The 20,018-nt window shown below is 38.7% G+C and overlaps 1 protein-coding gene across 5 annotated transcripts in view; it reads right to left on the reverse strand.

Moving 5' to 3' along the window:
* Positions 1 to 12,966: 12,966 nt before the first annotated feature.
* The window catches only part of pign (phosphatidylinositol glycan anchor biosynthesis, class N), a 132,866-nt gene continuing 125,814 nt past the window's right edge, over positions 12,967 to 20,018 (reverse strand). For 4 of the 5 annotated variants that reach the window (XM_073024291.1, XM_073024294.1, XM_073024292.1 and 1 more), the window contains one exon: positions 12,967 to 14,317. In XM_073024291.1, coding sequence (XP_072880392.1) covers positions 14,194 to 14,317 — 124 coding nt within the window. In that variant the 3' untranslated portion in view covers positions 12,967 to 14,193. The remainder of the gene's footprint in view (positions 14,318 to 20,018) is intronic. The other variant, XM_073024293.1, reaches the window with a different exon arrangement.

Genomic DNA, 20,018 nt, shown 5'->3' on the forward strand with positions numbered 1-20,018 from the left:
ATCTCCCAATGGAAATCAATTGAATCTTGCTGAAAGACATTGCTATGCGTGAATTGCCCACTATATTTGCCGGATTATCTCACCACTGCTGACTGTAAATGGTTTTGCAACATCCTCATAAAAATGGTTCATCACAAATGGAAGGCTTAGGTTTTTCATCTTCTTATATAAATCATAATTTTTTAACATAAAATTTTGAAAACTTTCAATAAATGTTAAGAATCTATTTGGTCAGGGATCACAATTTTCAATTTCCATCAGGCTTTTTAATACAAGTAACTGACTATAAATTTGTCTTAAAATCAGACTTTAAAGACTGCAGGGGATCTTGAGATTTTACTTATTGAAAAGAGGTAGAAGTAGATTAAATGTTCACTCCAATATTCATACCCATCAGCATTCTCCCTGCATGCTCATTGGGATGCATTTGGTGTCGGGATTTAATTAAAAATGCATACAATGTCTGATCTCATGTAAGGTATCGTGGTACTTATTTTAAATAACAGAAGGTTTCAAAGGAGACCCTGCTCTTTCATGACCATATTTGCAAGCAAGCAAAACGGGAGCACCAGTGTACTTTGTATGTGGCTTCTGTACTCACATGAAACTAAGAAGATGGTAGGAATTAAGAGGGAAACATTGTTTTTTAATATGCGTCTTCCCCCTTTACATTGATAAACTTTATGAGAGGATTAGCTCATTGATATTTTTGCTAATTAGCAGAAGGGACTTTTTTTGCGTTGTTCTGCAGCATTTCAAATGTGGACATAGAACAGCATTGCACAGGAACAGGCCTTCCCACCCAATGTGCTGAACGAATTAGTCCGTAATTAAATGGTCAGGTAAACTAATCCCTTCTGCCTGCACAATGTGTATATCCTTCCATTTCCCGCACTTTCACCTGCCTACCTAAGAGCCCCTTGAATGCCTCTATTGTATTTGCCTTCACCACCACCATAGGCAACGATTCCAGCACTCTCTGTGTAAATAAACTTACCCCACACATCTTCTTTGGACTTAATTTTTCTCATCTTAAATGTATGTCCTGTATTCTTTGTCCCTCATCATCTTTGCCCCTCATAATCTTACAAACCTCTGTCAGTTCTTCTCTTAGCTTCCACTGCTCCAAAGAAAACAACTGAAATTTGTTCGGCATCAACTCATGGCATATGCCCTTTAATCCAGACACCATCCTGGTAAACCTTTTCTGCATAGTTTTCAACATCCTTCCTGGAATAGGGCAACCAGAAATGAATGCAATGCCTGAAATGCAGCCTAACCAGAGTTTTCAAAAGCAGCAACATAACTGCCTAATTTGAGCTCAATTTCTCAAATAATAAAGGCAAGCTTGCCATCTGCTTTTCCTTATCATCTGGTGTAGCTACTTTCTGGGATTTTAATATTCTTCTTTGTGCCTGTTGGTCACAAACAGGGAGAGAAAGCTGGCAATGTCTGTGAAACCTTTTGTTCAGCTGAATTTCATGTGAATTCTAGCAGGAAAAAAGTAAATTTACATGAAATCTAACTGAACAACAAGTTACCCAAGATAGGGCGCATAAACTTTTCTTTGCCAGTCAACTTCAAAGAGGCCAAAATGAAATTCAATCTAAATTATAAAATTCTCCTAATACAGTATGCACAGACCAGGGGAAGAGGAAGCATTATTAAATTTTAAATTTTATCACCATATGCACAGATCAGGGAAAGAGGAAGTATTATTAAATTATAAATTTGATTACCCTAAATTCAAAACTTCATATTTACAGCTCAGGGAACAATTAATCTTACTTTAAATCAAAGCCCACTGCTCTTATTTTACTCTTGGAAGGCAGATGTGGGCAACAATGCTTGTAATTCTTCTATACCCATTTTTGGTTAATGTATTTGTCCAGCTGCTGTCTCACTTTGCCTTTGCATGATCATCCCTTTTGTCAATTAATCTCTCCTACTTTTCCTGCAATCACAGACCTTCCCTTTTTTATTCTTTTCTGCCTTACCCTTCCTCCTCTTCCTGCCTTCATATTTGCTTAAAACATTTACAGTCCAGCATTACCTTTCAACGTGATTATAATCCTGAAGTTAAAAGTCAGTGGTCTTTACAATACTCGACAAATAGCTTAACATAGAAGCAGTTGATACATTAACCACAATGTTTCCTGTTGTTTCATTTGCTGCAAAAAAACTATTAAGGCTTCTTCAACAACACTTCCAAATCTGGTTCCTGTGTCCACCCAGGGGGACAAATTTGGTAAGCATTTGGGAACACTTTCAGCTTCCCTTTAAGTTAGACACCACTATGATTTTGAAATATATTGCTGTTCTTTCAACTATCATGGAATCCATATCTTTGCAAGCCCTCCCTAACCACAATGAGGAAGAGGTTTCACCACAATGTTTACAACAGTAAAAATTAAGATGAGGTTTCTGCTGTTGACTGAGAACGGAAGGAAGTTCTTCACAGAGGCTTGTAAATCTTTGCAATTCTCTGCTCTCGATTGCAGGATGCTCATTCTTTGCATTCAAAGCTGAATTAGTTAGATTTTTGGACATTAAAGGGAATCAAGGAATATGAGGAATCAAGCTGTAAAGTGGAGTTGAAGTACAGGATTGTCCATAAACTTGTTGAATGATAGGGCAGGCCTTAGAGACAGCAAGTCCTCTTTCTGCTTCTATTTCCTATATTCAAGCATGTGACTCAAAAACATCCTTTCATAGGGTAATTAGGGATGGGTATTAAATGCTGGGCTTGCCAGTGATGTTTGTATCTCCCGAAGGAATAAAAAATATGTAGAAGCTTATACCATATAGGGCAGAATAATTGCTCGGCAGAAGAGGCTGCAAAGGGAATTTCAAGTACCTTTGTGTGTACAGATTGGTGTCTCACGGCTAGCACGGTTTCAAAGTGTGCGCGCCTAAGAATAGGAACACCCATCACAGATTAATAATGTGGTGACAAAGTACAAGTAAAATGTTATAATTTGAAAAGTGTGTTGTCTGAAAAGATGCATTACTGATTAGTAGTAACTTGATTCAGGGTAATGCTTACTGAAGGGAAGACAGGCATATTGATTTAATGTGACAGATCTACTTGTAGCTAATTCCCAGCTGGGATTGCAAGTTGAGAAATTTCCGTCAGATTTACCATCCGAGTATTGTGTGGCTATAAATGGTACCCATTCTACTTTAAAATAGAATTTCCTCCAAATACTCCTGTTGTAAATTTTGGCTTCTAATTCAAATGATATAAACTTTCCACTAAAAAAAAATGATCTTGCTTTTCAACAAAATAAGCAAACAAGAAATGCCACAAAAGATTGTGATCAAGAATTAGAATCAGTTTTAGGTTTAATATCACTTGCATATGTCACGCAATTTATTTTGTGGCAGCAGTACATTGCAATACTTAGTAATTTTAAAAAATTACAAAATACAATAAGGGTATAAGAGAACATATATAAACCCTCCAAGAAAACCACAACCTTGAGTAGGGTTTGGATGTTTCGGTGCCTCAATGACCTGAAGAACTTTGTTAGCCAAAGTCATGGTCTTGTGCTTTGGCTCTTGGTAGAGTCACTCATGCCAAACAGGAAAAGGGTAGAGGCCTGACTAAGAGTAGTCCACTGGTTGATTAGATCTGAGGGTATGATTGTCTTTAACGCTGAGCTGTAATCATTAAACAGCAGCCTGAAAAAGGTATCACTGTTGTCCAGGTGATCCAAGGCCAAGTGGAGAGCCATTGAGATTGTGTCTGCCATTGACCTATTGTGGCAATAAGCAAATTGCAGTGGGTCCAGGTCCTTACTTGGGCAGGAGTTGAATCTAGCCATGACTAACCTCTCAAAGTACTTCATCAAAGTAGATGTAAATGTCATTGGGTGATAGTCATTGAGGCAGCTCACCCTGCTCTTGGGTACCGGTATGATTGTCTAGGCCTCATATGGAGCCAGTGATCATTAATGGAGAATGTGTGGAGCAGGTTAAGACCTACAAGTATCTGGGAGTACAGTTAGACGAGAAGCTAGACTGGACTGCCAACACAGATGCCTTGTGCAGGAAGGCACAGAGTCGACTGTACTTCCTTAGAAGGTTGGCGTCATTCAATGTTTGTAGTGAGATGCTGAAGATGTTCTATAGGTCAGTTGTGGAGAGGGCCCTCTTCTTTGTGGTGGCGTGTTGGGGAGGCAGCATTAAGAAGAGGGACGTCTCACGTCTTAATAAGCTGGTAAGGAAGGCGGGCTCTGTCGTGGGCAAAGTACTGGAGAGTATAACATCGGTAGCAGAGCGAAGGGCGCTGAGTAGGCTACGGTCAATTATGGAAAACCCTGAACATCCTCTACATAGCACCATCCAGAGACAGAGAAGCAGTTTCAGCGACAGGTTACTATCGATGCAATGCTCCTCAGACAGGATGAAGAGATCAATACTCCCCAATGCCATTCGGCTTTACAATTCAACCGCCAGGAGTAAGATATGTTAAAGTGCCGGGGTTAGGACTCAATGTATTTAAGTAAACTACTTAAGAACTTTTTAAAAGCTATTATAAATGCTTTTTGAGAGAGTGATTTTAGATGCATATCATATTTTTACTGAGTTAAGTATTGTATGTAATTAGTTTTGCTACAATAATTGTATGGGACATTGGAAAAAATGTTGAATTTCCCCATGGGGATGAATAAAGTATCTATCTATCTATCTTTTGAAGCAGGTGCGAACCTCCAACTGCAGCAGTGACAAACTGAAACACAAGTAAATCTGCAGATGCAGGAATTCTGAGGCAAAGCACACAAAATGCTGGAGGAACTTGGCAGATCAGGCCGTGTCTGTGGAAATGAATAAACAGCTGATGTTTCGGGCTGAGACCCTTTATCAGGACTGGAAAAAAAGATCCTGTTGGAGATGGCGGAAGTTACGGAAAATTGAAGATGTCGCCAGTTAGTTGGCACGGGTTTTCAGGGCCCTCCCAGGTATAGTATGCCAGCAATGGTCTTAATGGTTGAATGGTCAGAAGCCTGGAGTAATAATGATCTAATGATGAATTCAAATACTGTCACAGAGGGTTTGCAACTTAAATTCAGTAAATTAAACTGGAATGAAAAGAAAATATCAGCAATAATGTCTGTGAAATCACTGGGTTGTTGTAAAAAGCCATCTGACTCCAGATCCCATTAAGTTTGATGGCATAAAGCTAAACATAGTCAAGGAAGAAAATCATCTACTGTCCTTCAGCTTCCATGCTTTGTACCTCCATAATGGAAAACAACTCCATGTAGTAATGTATTCTGGGTGGAAGATTTTAGTGTCCATCGCCAGCAATGACCGAGCTACTGGAGTCCTGAAGCATACAACTAACAGACTGGGTCTGCAGCAGGTTATCGGGAGAAGCAACACAAGGTAGAAATCCAGGCAACACACACACACACACACACAATGCTGGAGAAATTCAGCAGGCCAGGCAGCATCTATGGAATAGAATAAACAATCGACATTTCGGGAAATACTATTTGGCTTTGTCATCACCAATCCACATGCAGATGCACATACCCACAATGGCTTTCATAAGTAGGACCACAGCAGAGCCTTAGTGACACTCACCATCTTACTGCGTGATACCAGAGTTGTGCTAAATGGAATGGACACAGAAGGCATTTCCTACATCACAACAGTGAAGGCACTTGAAGGCACGTTGTGTTGTCTTGAGCTTGTGAAGAGCAGTATACAAATCCAAATTTGCCTTTGATTTGTCTCGAGCCATGTGACACATAGCCATAAAGAGAAGCAGCAAGCAAGCAGCTGAGAAATGCCTTTCTATGGTTAGTTCATCCTTTCCTTTTTCTGGCCTTTACATTAGAAAGGCAATTCAATCAGCACTGGGATCTAAAACAATCACAGTTCACAGAACAAAGCACTACTTTCTCTCAAGTCAAAATCTATTTCCATGATATAAATTCATTGCAATAATCTTTGCTCAGACTCATTGTATATGGCTTCAACTTGATATTTTTCGGGCACAGTGAGAACAGTTCTTATAACCCAACCGTCTATGAATAGTCCAAGGTTACTCTTTCAATAAAATATTAACTTGCATAAAAACACACTTATGACCATGTTAAATATATTTTTAGTTAAAGTAAATTTTAGGCCAGGAACTGTGGAAATAAGAAAGCTCTCCACTGCATTTCTTTACAATATCATGTCTTTCTGTTTAAATTAAAGTAAACCAAGACTTTAATCAATAAGAGACAATTTGTTTTAAAGCTACATGTGGACCTTCACAATCTCATACTGCAAGCTTCCAGCAGGATTTCATTGGGTGTTATTCTTAAGTAGGACAGCTGCAGTCAAAGATACAACAGTTTCAGGATCAAGACGAACTTGAAGGAAGAAAGAAATAGTGGGATTAATGTCAGCTTTGGGTATGGATCTATATATGCAATAAAATCATGGGAGACATCTGGAAGGGCTGGCAAGGTTGAACTGTCAGATGGTTGAGCAGTCACCAAGATTTAGTACCATTAAAAATTATGTTAAATTAATATGTCACAATTAAAATGACACTGAATTAATATGCTTCAGTTTAAAGTGCTTGGTGATAATAGATTGTAAAATTTTGGAGTTGTTGAATCCTGGTGTTTTTAACCATTGCAGGTGAGCACATCATCTGGTCTTCTGCCTTGATGTCTGAAATCCAGAGTTTCATGAACAAGTTACTTCAAAATGATGAAGTCCCTACTTTATTGAATCTGGAGCCAAAAATTTTCTATGTGCTTCAAATCCCTTTTGGGTTCCACAGTATCATGGTAAAGAAAGCAGGCCTCACTCAATTGTCTCTTTGCAGGAAGCTGACCAATTTCATAGCTAAATGTGAAAAGAAGCATTAGAACACCTGCAATGGAGGGACAAGGTGCAGAAGCAAATATTGGATAGAAAAATAAATTAATACAGTCTATATCCTTGAGAAACCCTAGAAATGAAGTCACTGTCGCTGTGACATATATGCCCCCATCTTGTGGAGATGAATCTCTTCTGACAGCTGAAAGAGAATGGTAAAAAAAAAATCAGACATTATTAAGGAAAGCAAGCTGAATAGTTGGCAACAGTTTGAGAAAATAGGATCTTTATTTGAAAAAGGATCTAGTGCTTTCCCGGCTTATCTGATGAATAAGCTTGGGCTTCCAGCAGGGTACAGCTATCGATTTTATCCAATGTTTTGATGACAAATTCCACCATCTTCATCAGAGATGATGCCTAGGCGCATCTAGTTTGGTGGTATTTATAACCCCATTCGTCCCTCCTGATTGGTTAGTCCTCAACCAATCACATTTCTGCTTTCCCACCTTGTTTATAATCAAATTCCAGTTCTTACTTAGAGTGAGACCCTCTTCTTTGTTAAAATTCTTATTCTCTAGTCTTATCTATATTTATCCAGAAAATGTGCCTCAAATCAGTAGTAATGCAATGATGCCAGAGAAATTCAGGACTTGCTAGGACAGGTACCATTAGAACTAACATCGAATGTAATCATCAGTTACATTCATGAGCAGTTTAAGCTCTTATCTCAACTCTTGTGCAGTCTTTTGCAACACCACCTTCTTAGTTAATCCTAAATAGAGTAAATCTTTCCTGCTGGAAATACAACAGCATCATACAACACTAACATATTCAATTGTTTAATATGTGTCCTGTTCTACTTATGGGAAATATGATGTCAAAGAACAGATTGGATCTGAAGGCAAAGAGCAGTATGTAATTTATTTTTGCATGTATAGTTGCAATAGGAAGAGTTTGCTTTAATCTATTAGTGTATTATATATGAAAAAACAAGTAATGATATTGAATTGGTAATGATATTGACCTTGGAACACTGTATGGGTTACAATTTTAGGCACCAATCTCAGAAAAGACATAAAGTGATGAGCTGTGCATAACATATTGTCTTATGCTGTCAACAGCAACTGAGCGATTATAAGAAATTTGCAAGGTTATTCTTTCTTCTTGTGAGAACTGAGAATGTTGCATTATACATCAGAACTGATTGGATTTTGACATACATGGTGGCTGAAGCTACCTTACCAAGCTATCATTCTTCAATCAAAATGGGGCAAATTGTCATTGTCATATCTCTGTTCTGCAAAGCTTAAATTAGAAGGTACACTGATAATATTCATAGTATACAGGCAGTAAAATTTTAAACTAAAATATTTTGATGCCATAGACATTGTGCAATGTAGATGTGACCAACATACATGGACTTTCCACTCAAGTAATAGTTATTGAAATCAAAGTTACATAAAGGCTATGGCCATCTCAGAAAGGACAAAGTGCTTAACATTCAATGTTCTCCCTTTGCAGGGGTACTCCAACTTCTTCCCATAGTCCAAAGACATACCAGTTGGTAAGTTAATTGGACCTTGTAAATTGTGCTGTGATTAAGCTAGGGCTAAATCAGGCGATTGGGGGGTGGCACAGCTCGTAGGGCCTTTTCCGCACTGTATCGCAATCAATAAATCAAATCATTTGGAAAAGCAAACCTTGATTGCTTACTCAAAGGTGTAACCAATCTCAACAGGGACAGAGCATAGTTGAAAGTGGAACCTGGACACATGGCTTTTCCGATTTCTTGTCAAAAAACTTAATAATGCCAGATTTAGAACAGATAGTTCCTGTAGAAAGGTGGTGGGGGGGGGGAGGGGGAGAGGGGGAAGATTGCAGAAGGGACAGTGGCCAGGCTGGGGAAAATCCTCCATTTTTCTTTAAATAGCCTCAAAGGACATTTACCTCCGTCAGAAAGAGTAGACAGTGCCTAGAAGAACATCACTTCCTCACTCTGAACCCGAGTAACAACCCGAACAACATCCAAAATGGAGTTTGAATCCAAGATCTAAATGTGAGAAGAAAAAATACTTGGTCAAGATTGACATTCATAGATGTATAGTAATATGTACGCCCAAGGCTCAGAACAAACACATTATTTTTTCCTTTGGCTTTTAAACTCTTTAAAAATATTAACTATTCTTGGTCATAGAGTAATACAGCACAGAAACAGGCTCAATAGGCCAACTCACCTAGGCTAACAAAGATTCCCATCTAAGCTGGTCCCATTTGCCCATGTTTAGCCCATAACTCTCTAGACCTTTCCTATCCATTTACCTGTCCAAGTACCTTTTAAATGTTGTTAATGTACCTATCTCAAACACTTCCTCTGGCAGCTCATTCTATATACTGACAACACTGTGGTGAAAAAGATGGCCCTCAGTTTCCTATTAAATCTCTCCCCTCTCACCTAAACCTGTTTTCTGGTTATTCTCCAATCCTAGGGAAACAGGTTGTGTGTGCTCTCTTTATCTATGCCCCTCCCATAATTTTATACACCTCTGAAAGATCACCCCTCATGCATCTGCACTCCAATGGAAAAACATCCCAGCTTTCTCTCAGTTCAAGTCCTGGCAAATCCCCACAAAGCTCCTTTGAACTCTTTCCAGCTTAATGGCCTCTTTCCTATAGCAGCATGACCACACTAAACACAGTGTTCCAAATGCAGCCTCACCAACTGCAACATAACATCCCAACTCCTGTACCCAGCACCTTGACTGGTAACACCCAGAAGGCTAAAAGCCTTCCTCACCTCCCTCTCTGTGTGTGACACCACTTTCAGGGAAGCATGTTCTTCTGCTCGTTGGTCTCTCAGTTCCCAGGCCCTCTACTGTTGGTGTATTCCATCAAGGATTTTGTTCATTCCATATTTTTCCCAATGAAGTAAATATATAAAGAACTTGAAACTGCAGAAATCACAAGAAATAATGAGAGCCTGGGAGTGATAGAACTACCAACATTTGGATTAGTGGTGTGCAACTACCCTTAGGGACCAGTCGAGATAAGTCAGCTGTTAAGTTTCCACAAACCACTGCTGTTCAATATGTCTTCTATTTACACAACAGATGCCTTCTGGTTATTGGAATATTTTGAGAGCATCTGCACCACTTCATTGTCAAATACATAGTAAAAATAGAAAGAAAGTCTCTTTTTTTCCCAGCCTGTAGCTTAAAATCTTTGAGCCAGACAACCTACATAATTCCCCCATCCCCCCAAGAGCACATTGAACTCTTCTTGGCCTCTTAAAATACGTGTATTAAAGAATGGAGCACTGGCTGAAACAAATTGGCCAGTTTAATATCTGATCCAGACATATCGTCAGAAAGTCATTTATATGTTTTAGTATTATTTTGTATTGGTGTTGGGTACATTTATAATCAGCAAACACCTCAAGTGATATTACATACTGATAAGTTTTATGTTCTTGGCGGGATGATTATATGGTTGAAATTATTTCCTTGATTACCACCCAAAATTCTTCCCTTAGCCAGGCCAGAAATAATTGAATCTATTCCACAATTTGCCTTTGTATGGATGGACTAACAATTTTGCTGCTGCTTGTCCATTGCTGTAACAATACTCTACATCCACTCAAAACCAGTTTAATGCTGTGAGCACATTTGCTTTAAGGACTGCTTTAAGGACTGGTGCATGAATATATTTCAGATCAGGCACTTAACAACTATCAAATTGGGTAACTTTAGATGTACAAGCCTGGGAGACATTTAAATGAATAGATTAGTATGCCAACAGTAATATAGCAGCAGTACGAAATAAAACTTAATATGCAAATATGCCCAATCTGTGTCATTCCTGTGAAATGTAGAATGCATCCCCCAAAATAACCCTTGTCATTTTATCAGCAGCTGCCTGTTTGCCAATGTAGACATGGTAAAGACGTGTGTACCGGATCCGGGGTTATTAGGGACTAACCTTGGTGCGAAGGATAGTTTAATTCTATTTTAAAGTAAGCCCTGCTTGTGCAAGTCTGTTGTGGACTGCAGTTCTGTTTTTGTAGGTCAAGCTAATAAATCGCTGTTGTTTTGTTATGCTGATTCTCTGCAACGGTTCATGATGCTAACAGCTGTGCACTTGCTGATGCCGAGAAGCAGTGAGCACAGCTGTTCTATTTATTTTCTAAACCCTAACTGGTGCCTTGTCATAATTTAGTCCTGTTTGGGTTCTGTCACCATTTTTTTTTAAACAGGAAGCAAATGCTGCATTACAGTGACAATATGCTACATTTAAAGTAAAAAAATAAAATAGTAAAATAATATGCAAAATAAAAATTATAACTTCCATTTCCCCTCATCAGCTCCCTGCACCTCAACACCAAGTTCAAACAGCTTCATGTGATGATCAATCCAAACTTCTTCACCTGGACAGGAAAGGAATGGAGGGTTATGGGCTGAGTGCAGGTTGGTGGGACTAGGTGAGAGTAAGCGTTCGGCACGGACTAGAAGGGCCGAGATGGCCTGTTTCCGTGTTGTAATTATTATATGGTTATGGTTACATGGTCTTGTTACCATCTACCTTCACCTTGCTCAACCATTGCTTTTGTCACTTAAACTGTTGTCAATTTTTAGGTATGTTTTTTTTCTTCTGGAACCCTGACCCCATCAACTCACTTCCACTCTACTTCATTACCCAACACGTTCATCTCCACCCCTCAAGACCTATTTTAACACCAAATACACTTCCAGTTTTGCTGAGCATTCACGGACCTAATACTTAAATTCCACTGACAGTATCTGACCTCTGCTTTCTTAGAGGTTTGCGCAGATTTGGCATGTCATCTAAAACTTTGACAGACTTCTGGAGCGTACTCTGACTGGTTGCATCACAGCCTGGCACGGAAACACTAACGCCCAAGGACGAAAGGAGTCTGCAAAAGGCAGTGGATACAGCCCAGTCCATCACAGGTAAACCCACCCCCATCTTTAAGCACATCAGCAAGGAGAATGCCACAAGAAAGCAGCATCCATCATCAAGTGCCCCCACCGCTCAGGCTGTGCTCTCTTCCGGCTGCTGCAATCGGGAAGGGGGTACAAGAGACTTAGGCCCAACACCACCAGGTTCAAAGTTTAAAATATATCATCAAAGTATTTTCACAGCAACTGCAAGAAACATAATGAGATCAATGAGAAATCACACACAACAAAGACGGACAAACAAACGGACAAAATTGTGCGATTACAAAATGAGAAAAAAAAGCAAAATAATAACTAATAATAAGTAAATAAGCAATAAGCATTGAGATCATGTATTGTAGGGTCCGTGAAAGTGAGTCCATAGGTTCTGGAACCAGTTCAGTATTGGGGTGAGTGGAGTTGAATGAAGTTATGCCGTCTGGTTCAAGAGTCTGATGATTGAGGGGAAATAACTCTTCCTCAGCCTGGTGATGTGGAACCTGAGGTTCAGGAACGGTTATTATCCTTCAACCATCAGGCTCCTGAACCAGCGTGGATAACTTCATTCCCTTCAACTCTGTACTGATTCTACAACTTATATTATTTATTTTATTTGCAGTTTGTCTTCTTTTGCACATTGGCTGTTTGTCAGTAGTTTTCATTGATTCTATGTATTTCCTTGCCTTACTGTAAGAAAATTAATCTCAAAGTAGTAAGTGGTGACATATACCTACTTTAGTAATACATTTACTTTGAATTTCAGACCTGCTAAATATTCCCAATAATTTCTACTTCTCTTTATACATTTCCGGTATTTATAACATTAGGAGAATCAATACCATGACTCTAAAATACAGGACGGAAATACTTATTAATGGCCATCTGTCATTTAAAATGTTTTTGTGAGGAACTACCAAAATGATACTCGTCTACTGTTATACAATGGTCGCTCTAACACTAGCAGTCAATTGAGCACCAGCAAGATCTAATTGTATTAGATAGAACACACAATGAGTAATGAGATTGACCCTCAACTAAAATCAGAACAGAAGATAAGTTTAAATTTCAGGATAAGAAATCAGTTACAGGATACCACATAAAATCTACATTGATAAGGTTAAAGTATGACATTAATATATAGAAGGAAAGAATGACCAGCTGAAATAAATTGCCATGAAGAAGTACATTTAAAGTGGTTAGAGGGATAAAAATCTTTATTTAAAGAATTACAAGTGTTTGAAACAACCCAAAACATTAAACATAGGAATGAATGTTCTTGTGGGCTGAGGTTCCAGGAGCAACTAAACAAGTTTAAATTCTTTATATTCAACAGTCTTATCACATAAGAATCCAGATCTTGTAAAATAAGTCTACAAGATTTCAAGTTGGGTGCAACATATTAAGACCATTATAAATTTCAACCTTACTGAGAGGAGTGAAAAAGGGCAGAGTTTCATCTTACAACTAATAATAGGCAATGCATAGCCATTACAGTTTTCTCTCAGACAAAAATCCCAGAAACCACATGTGCCTGGCAAATACATATATTTACCCAAATTTAGAGTCTTGAACTCCATCTTGATCTAGTTATGTCTTAACAGCATCAACTTTAATACCATTTAATTAAAATTTGACGCCAGACATGTCAAATCTGTGGTGTTACTTACATTACCACTCCCCTGAAATTCACGACATAGCATGTTCAAATGCAGGGCAGCAGGTAGAACAAGTCCCAATGTATCAAACTGAGTTCAAAAGAATCAAAATGCTTAATCAGATCAAAAACAGAAGATTTCCCATTTCAGCTTGGAATCTTTTCTCAATACACATTTCATTTTAGGCATTTCTTTTTTTAAAATCTGACATTCCTCTTCTTGAATAATCCCCCACAGACTTGCTACCTCCACTATTCCACCGCATTGCCAATTCCACATTCAGGCTATTCAATAGAGCACAGAACCAATCCCAATCACCAAAACGTAATGGTGTACTCCAGCTGAAAATGGTTTGCCAATGCCTCCATAACCTGGACTTAGGTTATTATGAATGCAACTGTCCTTGCAAAATGCATAAAATTGCTTAATTTCATTACAAACATTTCACCAGATTAAAACTGTGTGTTTTTTTAAACCGAATTTAACAGTTGTCTCAGTGATCCTAGAGCAATTGCATATTGCTTTTACATCATTTAATTCAAATCATGTCAATGTCAGTACAAAACTCCGGTCACTTAAAGTTCAAGAAAACTGTTTCATGCATTCAGATGCTTATTGTCCCTATGAGGCAAATGATACAAGGACTGAGGCTGGTGTGATCAACTGCACACCATGTTACCCGTTTTAATCCAATGCAAAGTTCAGCTCCGCAGTTCAAATGGAGCATCAGGTTTAATCGTTCCAAGTTGCTCAGAAAGTTATGTGAAATGCTGCTTGAGTTTTCCTTGAAGCCTAATTCTCCGACTGGTAAGTGTCTCAGCCAACCGACTTAGGAGCAGAAGAAATATGGTCATGGACATCACGATGACGTAATGACTGATACTGTAACAAAGAGAACAATTATTTTTAACAATATGAAAAAAGATGTTAATTTTGCACAACAATCCCCAAATTGAGATAAATATTTTTGCTGCCATGAGGTTTACAAGTAACTTGGAGAACTCAAGGTAGCCAAAAAAGGTCATATCTCGGCATCAGAATAGCCTACTCCTGTCTTACTGAAAGACATTGGAGCCTTATGCTCAAGTATCAACACTGCGCCAGATTAGATAGTGACGTCCATATTTTAAATGGTCTCCTTGAATGCCTTCCTGTCTGAAATGTTGTCTGCCATTACAGAACTGCTTTCATCAAAATTATTGTTTATGTATTTTTGTGTTGGCTACAGCTGGCAAGGTTTCTTCCAGCAATGCAATACAGTACTTAAAGGCTAAATGATGGAGGGAAAAATGTGTAACTCCACTGTCTCCCTTATAAATAACATGTGGAATATAAATCTTCTCTTTTAATGCCTGAGGCATGCGACACAACCACCAAAGGTTTGGTACATGAATATGATTATGCTTGGTCTTCACTTGGCTTTATTGTTAACAATTTCAGATCAAAAGGAAAATAGGCTTTGAGGTCACTTCAGGCAAGTGCTTACAGCCCTCACTATACTTTGTATCTTATTGTATCCATGTAATGTATGAATATATGTAAGTAAAATACAGATCTATTAAACTGTAGTCTCTATCAGGATATGCTCTATCAGGCATAAATTCATGTGTTAGTTGCAGTGCAAAAACCAGAGTTGATAATGTCCTAAAATCCAAAACTATGATAAAAACAGAAGTTAGTCACTGTCTACCAACTTTATTTTCATACATTGACAGATATCAAGACCGTGTTGGGCTTCTTGTCACATTACCAGCTAGGTCATCATCACTTGCTGAATCAATGTAGTTAGATATAAAATTCCTTGCCAGCTTTGTGCTGATTGGCTGTAAATTACTTCAGAAGATGTTTTATAAATGGGCTTTGCATTAGTGATATCCATCGAGGAGGTACAGTTCAAAGTAAATTTATTAGCAAAATGTGTAAACTGTATGTCATGATATACAACACTGAAATTCATTTTCTTGTGGGCAACTCAATAAATCCAATATAGAATCAATGAAAGACTGCAGCAACAGGGTTGACAATCTCTGTCCAACACACAACAAACTGTGCAAACACAAAAATAAATAATAATAAATAAGCAATAAATATAGAGAATATGAGATGAAGATTCTAGAAAAAGAATACATAGGTTGTGGGAACATTTCAGTGATGAGGCAGGTGAAGTTATCCCCTTTGGTCCAAGAGTTTGATGGTTGAGTGGAGCCTGAAGACCCACACTTGACAATTCAGTAACAGTTTTTTTCTCTTCCACCATCAGATTTCTCAATAATCTATGAGCCCGGACACTACCTCATTCTTGTTGTATTGTTTTGTAATTTATAGTAATCGTACTGCTGCAATTTGCTGATGACACCACTGTTGTTGGCCAAATCAAACGTGGTGACAGATCGACATATAGGAGGGAGATTGAAAACATGGTTGAATGTCGTCACAGCAACAACCTGTCGCTCAACATCAGCAGAACCACAGAGCTGATTATTGAATAAATCTTAATGCTCCCACACATTTCACTCTATCGCTCAAAGTCAATATTGCACAATGGTTTAAAACCGAATCTAAACTTTCCTCAAGCTCTGCTGATAAAGTTTAACAAGCTTACTGGGCTGCATTGACCTTGAAGATGTTATTAAGATACATGGTAGCTGTTAAACATGTCAACTCTTGATTCAGAAACTAAAAACAGCTTTTATTGCCGTCTCCAAATTGGGGGGGGGGGGGGGGTGACAATCCTGTTAGCACGGCTAGGAGGACTTGATTACACCTATTAAGACAGAGTGGATTAAAGCATGTGACAGTTCTGTATTCTGTAAATTGTAAAGTACAATTTATTTTATTTTATTTAGCGACACAGCGGGAAGTAGGCCTTCCAGCCCTTTGAGCTACAGCATCCCAGCGGCCCCTGACAAACCCAATTAACCCCAACCTAATCACGGGACACCTTATAACAACCACTTAACCCACTCAGTACGACTTTGGACAGTGAGAGGAAACCGGAGTCCCTGGGGAAATCCCATGCATTTCACGGGGAGGAAATACCTCTACGGAACGGCGCCAGAATTGAACTTTGAACTCCAGAACGTCCTCAGCTGTAACAGTATTGTGCTAACCGCTATGCTACCGTGACGCCCAGATAAATTTGCAAAGATAAATACAAATGCTAACTAGGCAAAGTAGTTTAATATTCAACAAAGCACATCACTGTAATGCATATGAAAACAAAATTAAAAATGACCTTCAAACAAAGGTCCTGACAAGCTCTTAAATCCATTTCTACCATATTACAGAACCTTTAGCCAGGCACCACAAGAAATTACGTTGGACCACTTGGAGAATCTGCACGGGATTTCAGCATCATGTTCTTTTCCTGCCCCAGCATCGCGTTAAAATACTTAGCTTCAGTGGTTGTTTATAAGACCATATTGTTAAGTACAGAAATCTTGGCAAGCCTCAATTAGAAACAAGGGAAGACCATCTCTAATCCTCTTCAACAAATCACTTCAACTCAATTCCAGAATTTTACATCCTTCCACCCTACCTGTGCAGTGATTCCCACAATCAAGTCTATTTTGTAAAATTAATATATTCAATGCTGTCGCTGGTACGATCAGCATTTGTTTCCAAAACAAGAATTCACTGCCCACTCTTGACTGCCCTTGAGAAGCTGCTGGTGCATGTCTTCCAGAATGGCTGCAGTTCTGTAATTAACTTCAGTGGTTTGACAGAACTGACTGGGTTGCTGGCCACTTGCTGCGACTCTGGTGTCCTGTACACGTCAGACCCAGTAAGAAAGTAGATTTCTTTCCCATTTCACAGTTCTTTTAATTTAATAAACTGCAGATGATGACATTCTGTCTACCCATAATGGATATTTTTAAATCCATATTATTTAATTAGCTGTATTTAAGTACTCCAGGTGCCATGATTGAATTTGAAATCAGTGTCAGCTGATCATCACTTCCGAGCTCCAGGTTGCAAATCCAGTCTCTTAACCATTAGGCAACTCATCTTGAATATTGAATGTTGGGAATGGAACTGCTACCAAGTTGCCTTTTAAATGACAGCAAGTCTGGAACTGAATTTGTAAAAATGTGTTAACGTTGGGTTCCTATGACAGAACCCAATCATGCTGAAATTTCAAACGAGAAAATCTGCAGATGCTGGGAATCCAAACAACACACACAAAATGCTGGAGGAACTCAGCAGGCCAGGCAGCATCGATGGAAAAGAGTACAGTCAACGATTCGGGCCAAGGCCCTGATCACCTTCATTTTCCTGCCTTCTTCCGCTGATTTGTTAAATTTAACCAATCTCACTCAAAAGAAAATTACAGGCCAGTTTTTGAACTACTCTCCTAAACTGTGGAACTCAATGTCTGAAACTATAAGAAACACAGACTCAGTTGACGCCTTTAAACACCAGCACAAAAACTATTTAATTAACCTTGCTTTTAATAAACACCACTTTGTCTTTTATTTTTATGTCTACACTTTATCCCATTATAAAACACTCTGAACTACGTCTTTTGTATTAAAAGTACTCTATAAATAAGTTACTATTTAAATATTTCTAAGGATAAAGATTAGCTTTATTTGTTACATATACATCGAAACATAGTGAAATGCATCACTTGTGTCGAAACAAATTAGCGAGTATTATGCTGGACAGCCTGCAAGTGTTGCTACGCTACCGGCACCAATGTAGCATGCTCCATAATTCACTGACCCTAACACATACATCTTTGGAATGTGGGAGGAAAGCCAAATGAACCCCTTACAGACAGTGGTGGGAACTGAACTCCAATCTGCGATCGTTGGCACAATAGTAGTATTACATTGACTGCTATACTACCGTGCCATCCTAGTTCCAAAAACATTAAAAGATTTCTCACACTTTTAATGCTTTCTGTATAAACTGTGAATGACACTTCCGAATGTGTGGTGGGGTCGGGGGGCGGGGGGGGGGGGGGAGGGAGGAGGAAATCAGGTCAGTAATATTTGGCTCCTTATAATATAAAAACCTTCACAGTCGGCAGACAGGGAGACAGCAGCCAAAGTGGCTCCCCAAAATGAGTATTTAGTGCTAAAATGCTACCTAGTCCCCAAATCCTGATCTCTTTTTAAACATAGCTCACTAAAGTGAATGAATTATAAACTACAAACATTCCTTACCAAGACTTTTATTTAACTGTTGTCAAGAGTCACACAGAAGTCAGTGTTAACATTTTCAAAATATGAAAATTTGAACACAACTGTTATTACCAAGTGAGTATCACTTTTATCATTTGGCTGATAATATATTTTAAGTTTGGCGCTTACTTCCATCTTCAGTAGATGCTCATTTATTCCCAAACTTGCTAGAAATGCATCCGTAAGGCACTGTGAAATGCAAACTAAAACTCAAGTGAAAATGAGTAAGGACACTAATAGTCAACACTGACATTTTCATTTCTTTGGCAGGGTGACCGATATAAATGTCATGGCAAGGTACTTTTATAACTTGTAGCTCACTGATTTCATAATGGATCCAGTTTATACTGGTATACCATCAATACAGAAGTGAAGACAAATCATCTAAGTACACTTTCAATTCATCTACCGCACCCCCCCCCCCCCCACCATTCATCACACAACAGCAACTGGGGAGTTTAAATTCAATCAATTATATAATCCTGAAAGACAGATGGCATCAATAATAATGATCGTGAAACCACCTCCATCACAAGCACAACCTTCCCTGACATCCAGGACATGATCAAGAGACAGTGCCTCAAGAAAGACGTGCCCATTATTAAGTGCCTTCACCATCCAGGACATGCCCTCTTTCCATCTCTACGGAAGGAGATGCAGGAGCCTGAAGACCCACAGTCAACAACTCAGGAACTGCTTCTTCCCATCAGTTGTCATATTTCTGAATAGCCATGAGCCATTGAACATTACCTCATGATCTTTTTCCTTTAGCATTATTTATTTATTTTGTAATTTAAAGCAATGTTATGCCTTTGTACTTCGCTGCTGCCTCAAAGCAAAAAATCATGTCATATAAGGCTGTGACAATAAACCTGATTCCAATTCTGATTCACCAAATTAAAAATCTAAATGGTTCAATAATGGTCTTCGGAAGTGAATCAACCAATGTTCTTATGTTCTTATAAACCACTCTTACTTGTTCTGGCTTGCAAATGTCTCTGGAATGATAGCGAAGTGACTCTTATCGGCCCACTGAAATGGCAGAACGTGACTAAATTCGTGGATAATTAAGGGTATATAGAACTCCATGGCTTTGGCAACAGAAACTTAAATTTTAAAAAGATGACAGCTATGTTAACACCCTTGCAGAACGTTTATGGATTATATCGAGTCTAGAACAAACCAATATACAAGTCACTAGAAAATCTGTCTTCATTGAAAACCTGGGCCACAATAAATGATCACCTCAAAACAGGGAGAGTGCAAAGGATGATTAACTGCAAGAGGAGAAGAGGGGAGGAAACAACTTTCATATTACTCAGTGGTAGAAGAGAATCTGTTGGTTACAAAGAAAGATGGCATCAATGTCAGAGAATGAACAGGCTTTTAAGGAG

This window comes from Hemitrygon akajei, chromosome 20 (genome assembly GCF_048418815.1).
Source record: "Hemitrygon akajei chromosome 20, sHemAka1.3, whole genome shotgun sequence".
Classification (NCBI taxonomy): domain Eukaryota; kingdom Metazoa; phylum Chordata; class Chondrichthyes; order Myliobatiformes; family Dasyatidae; genus Hemitrygon; species Hemitrygon akajei.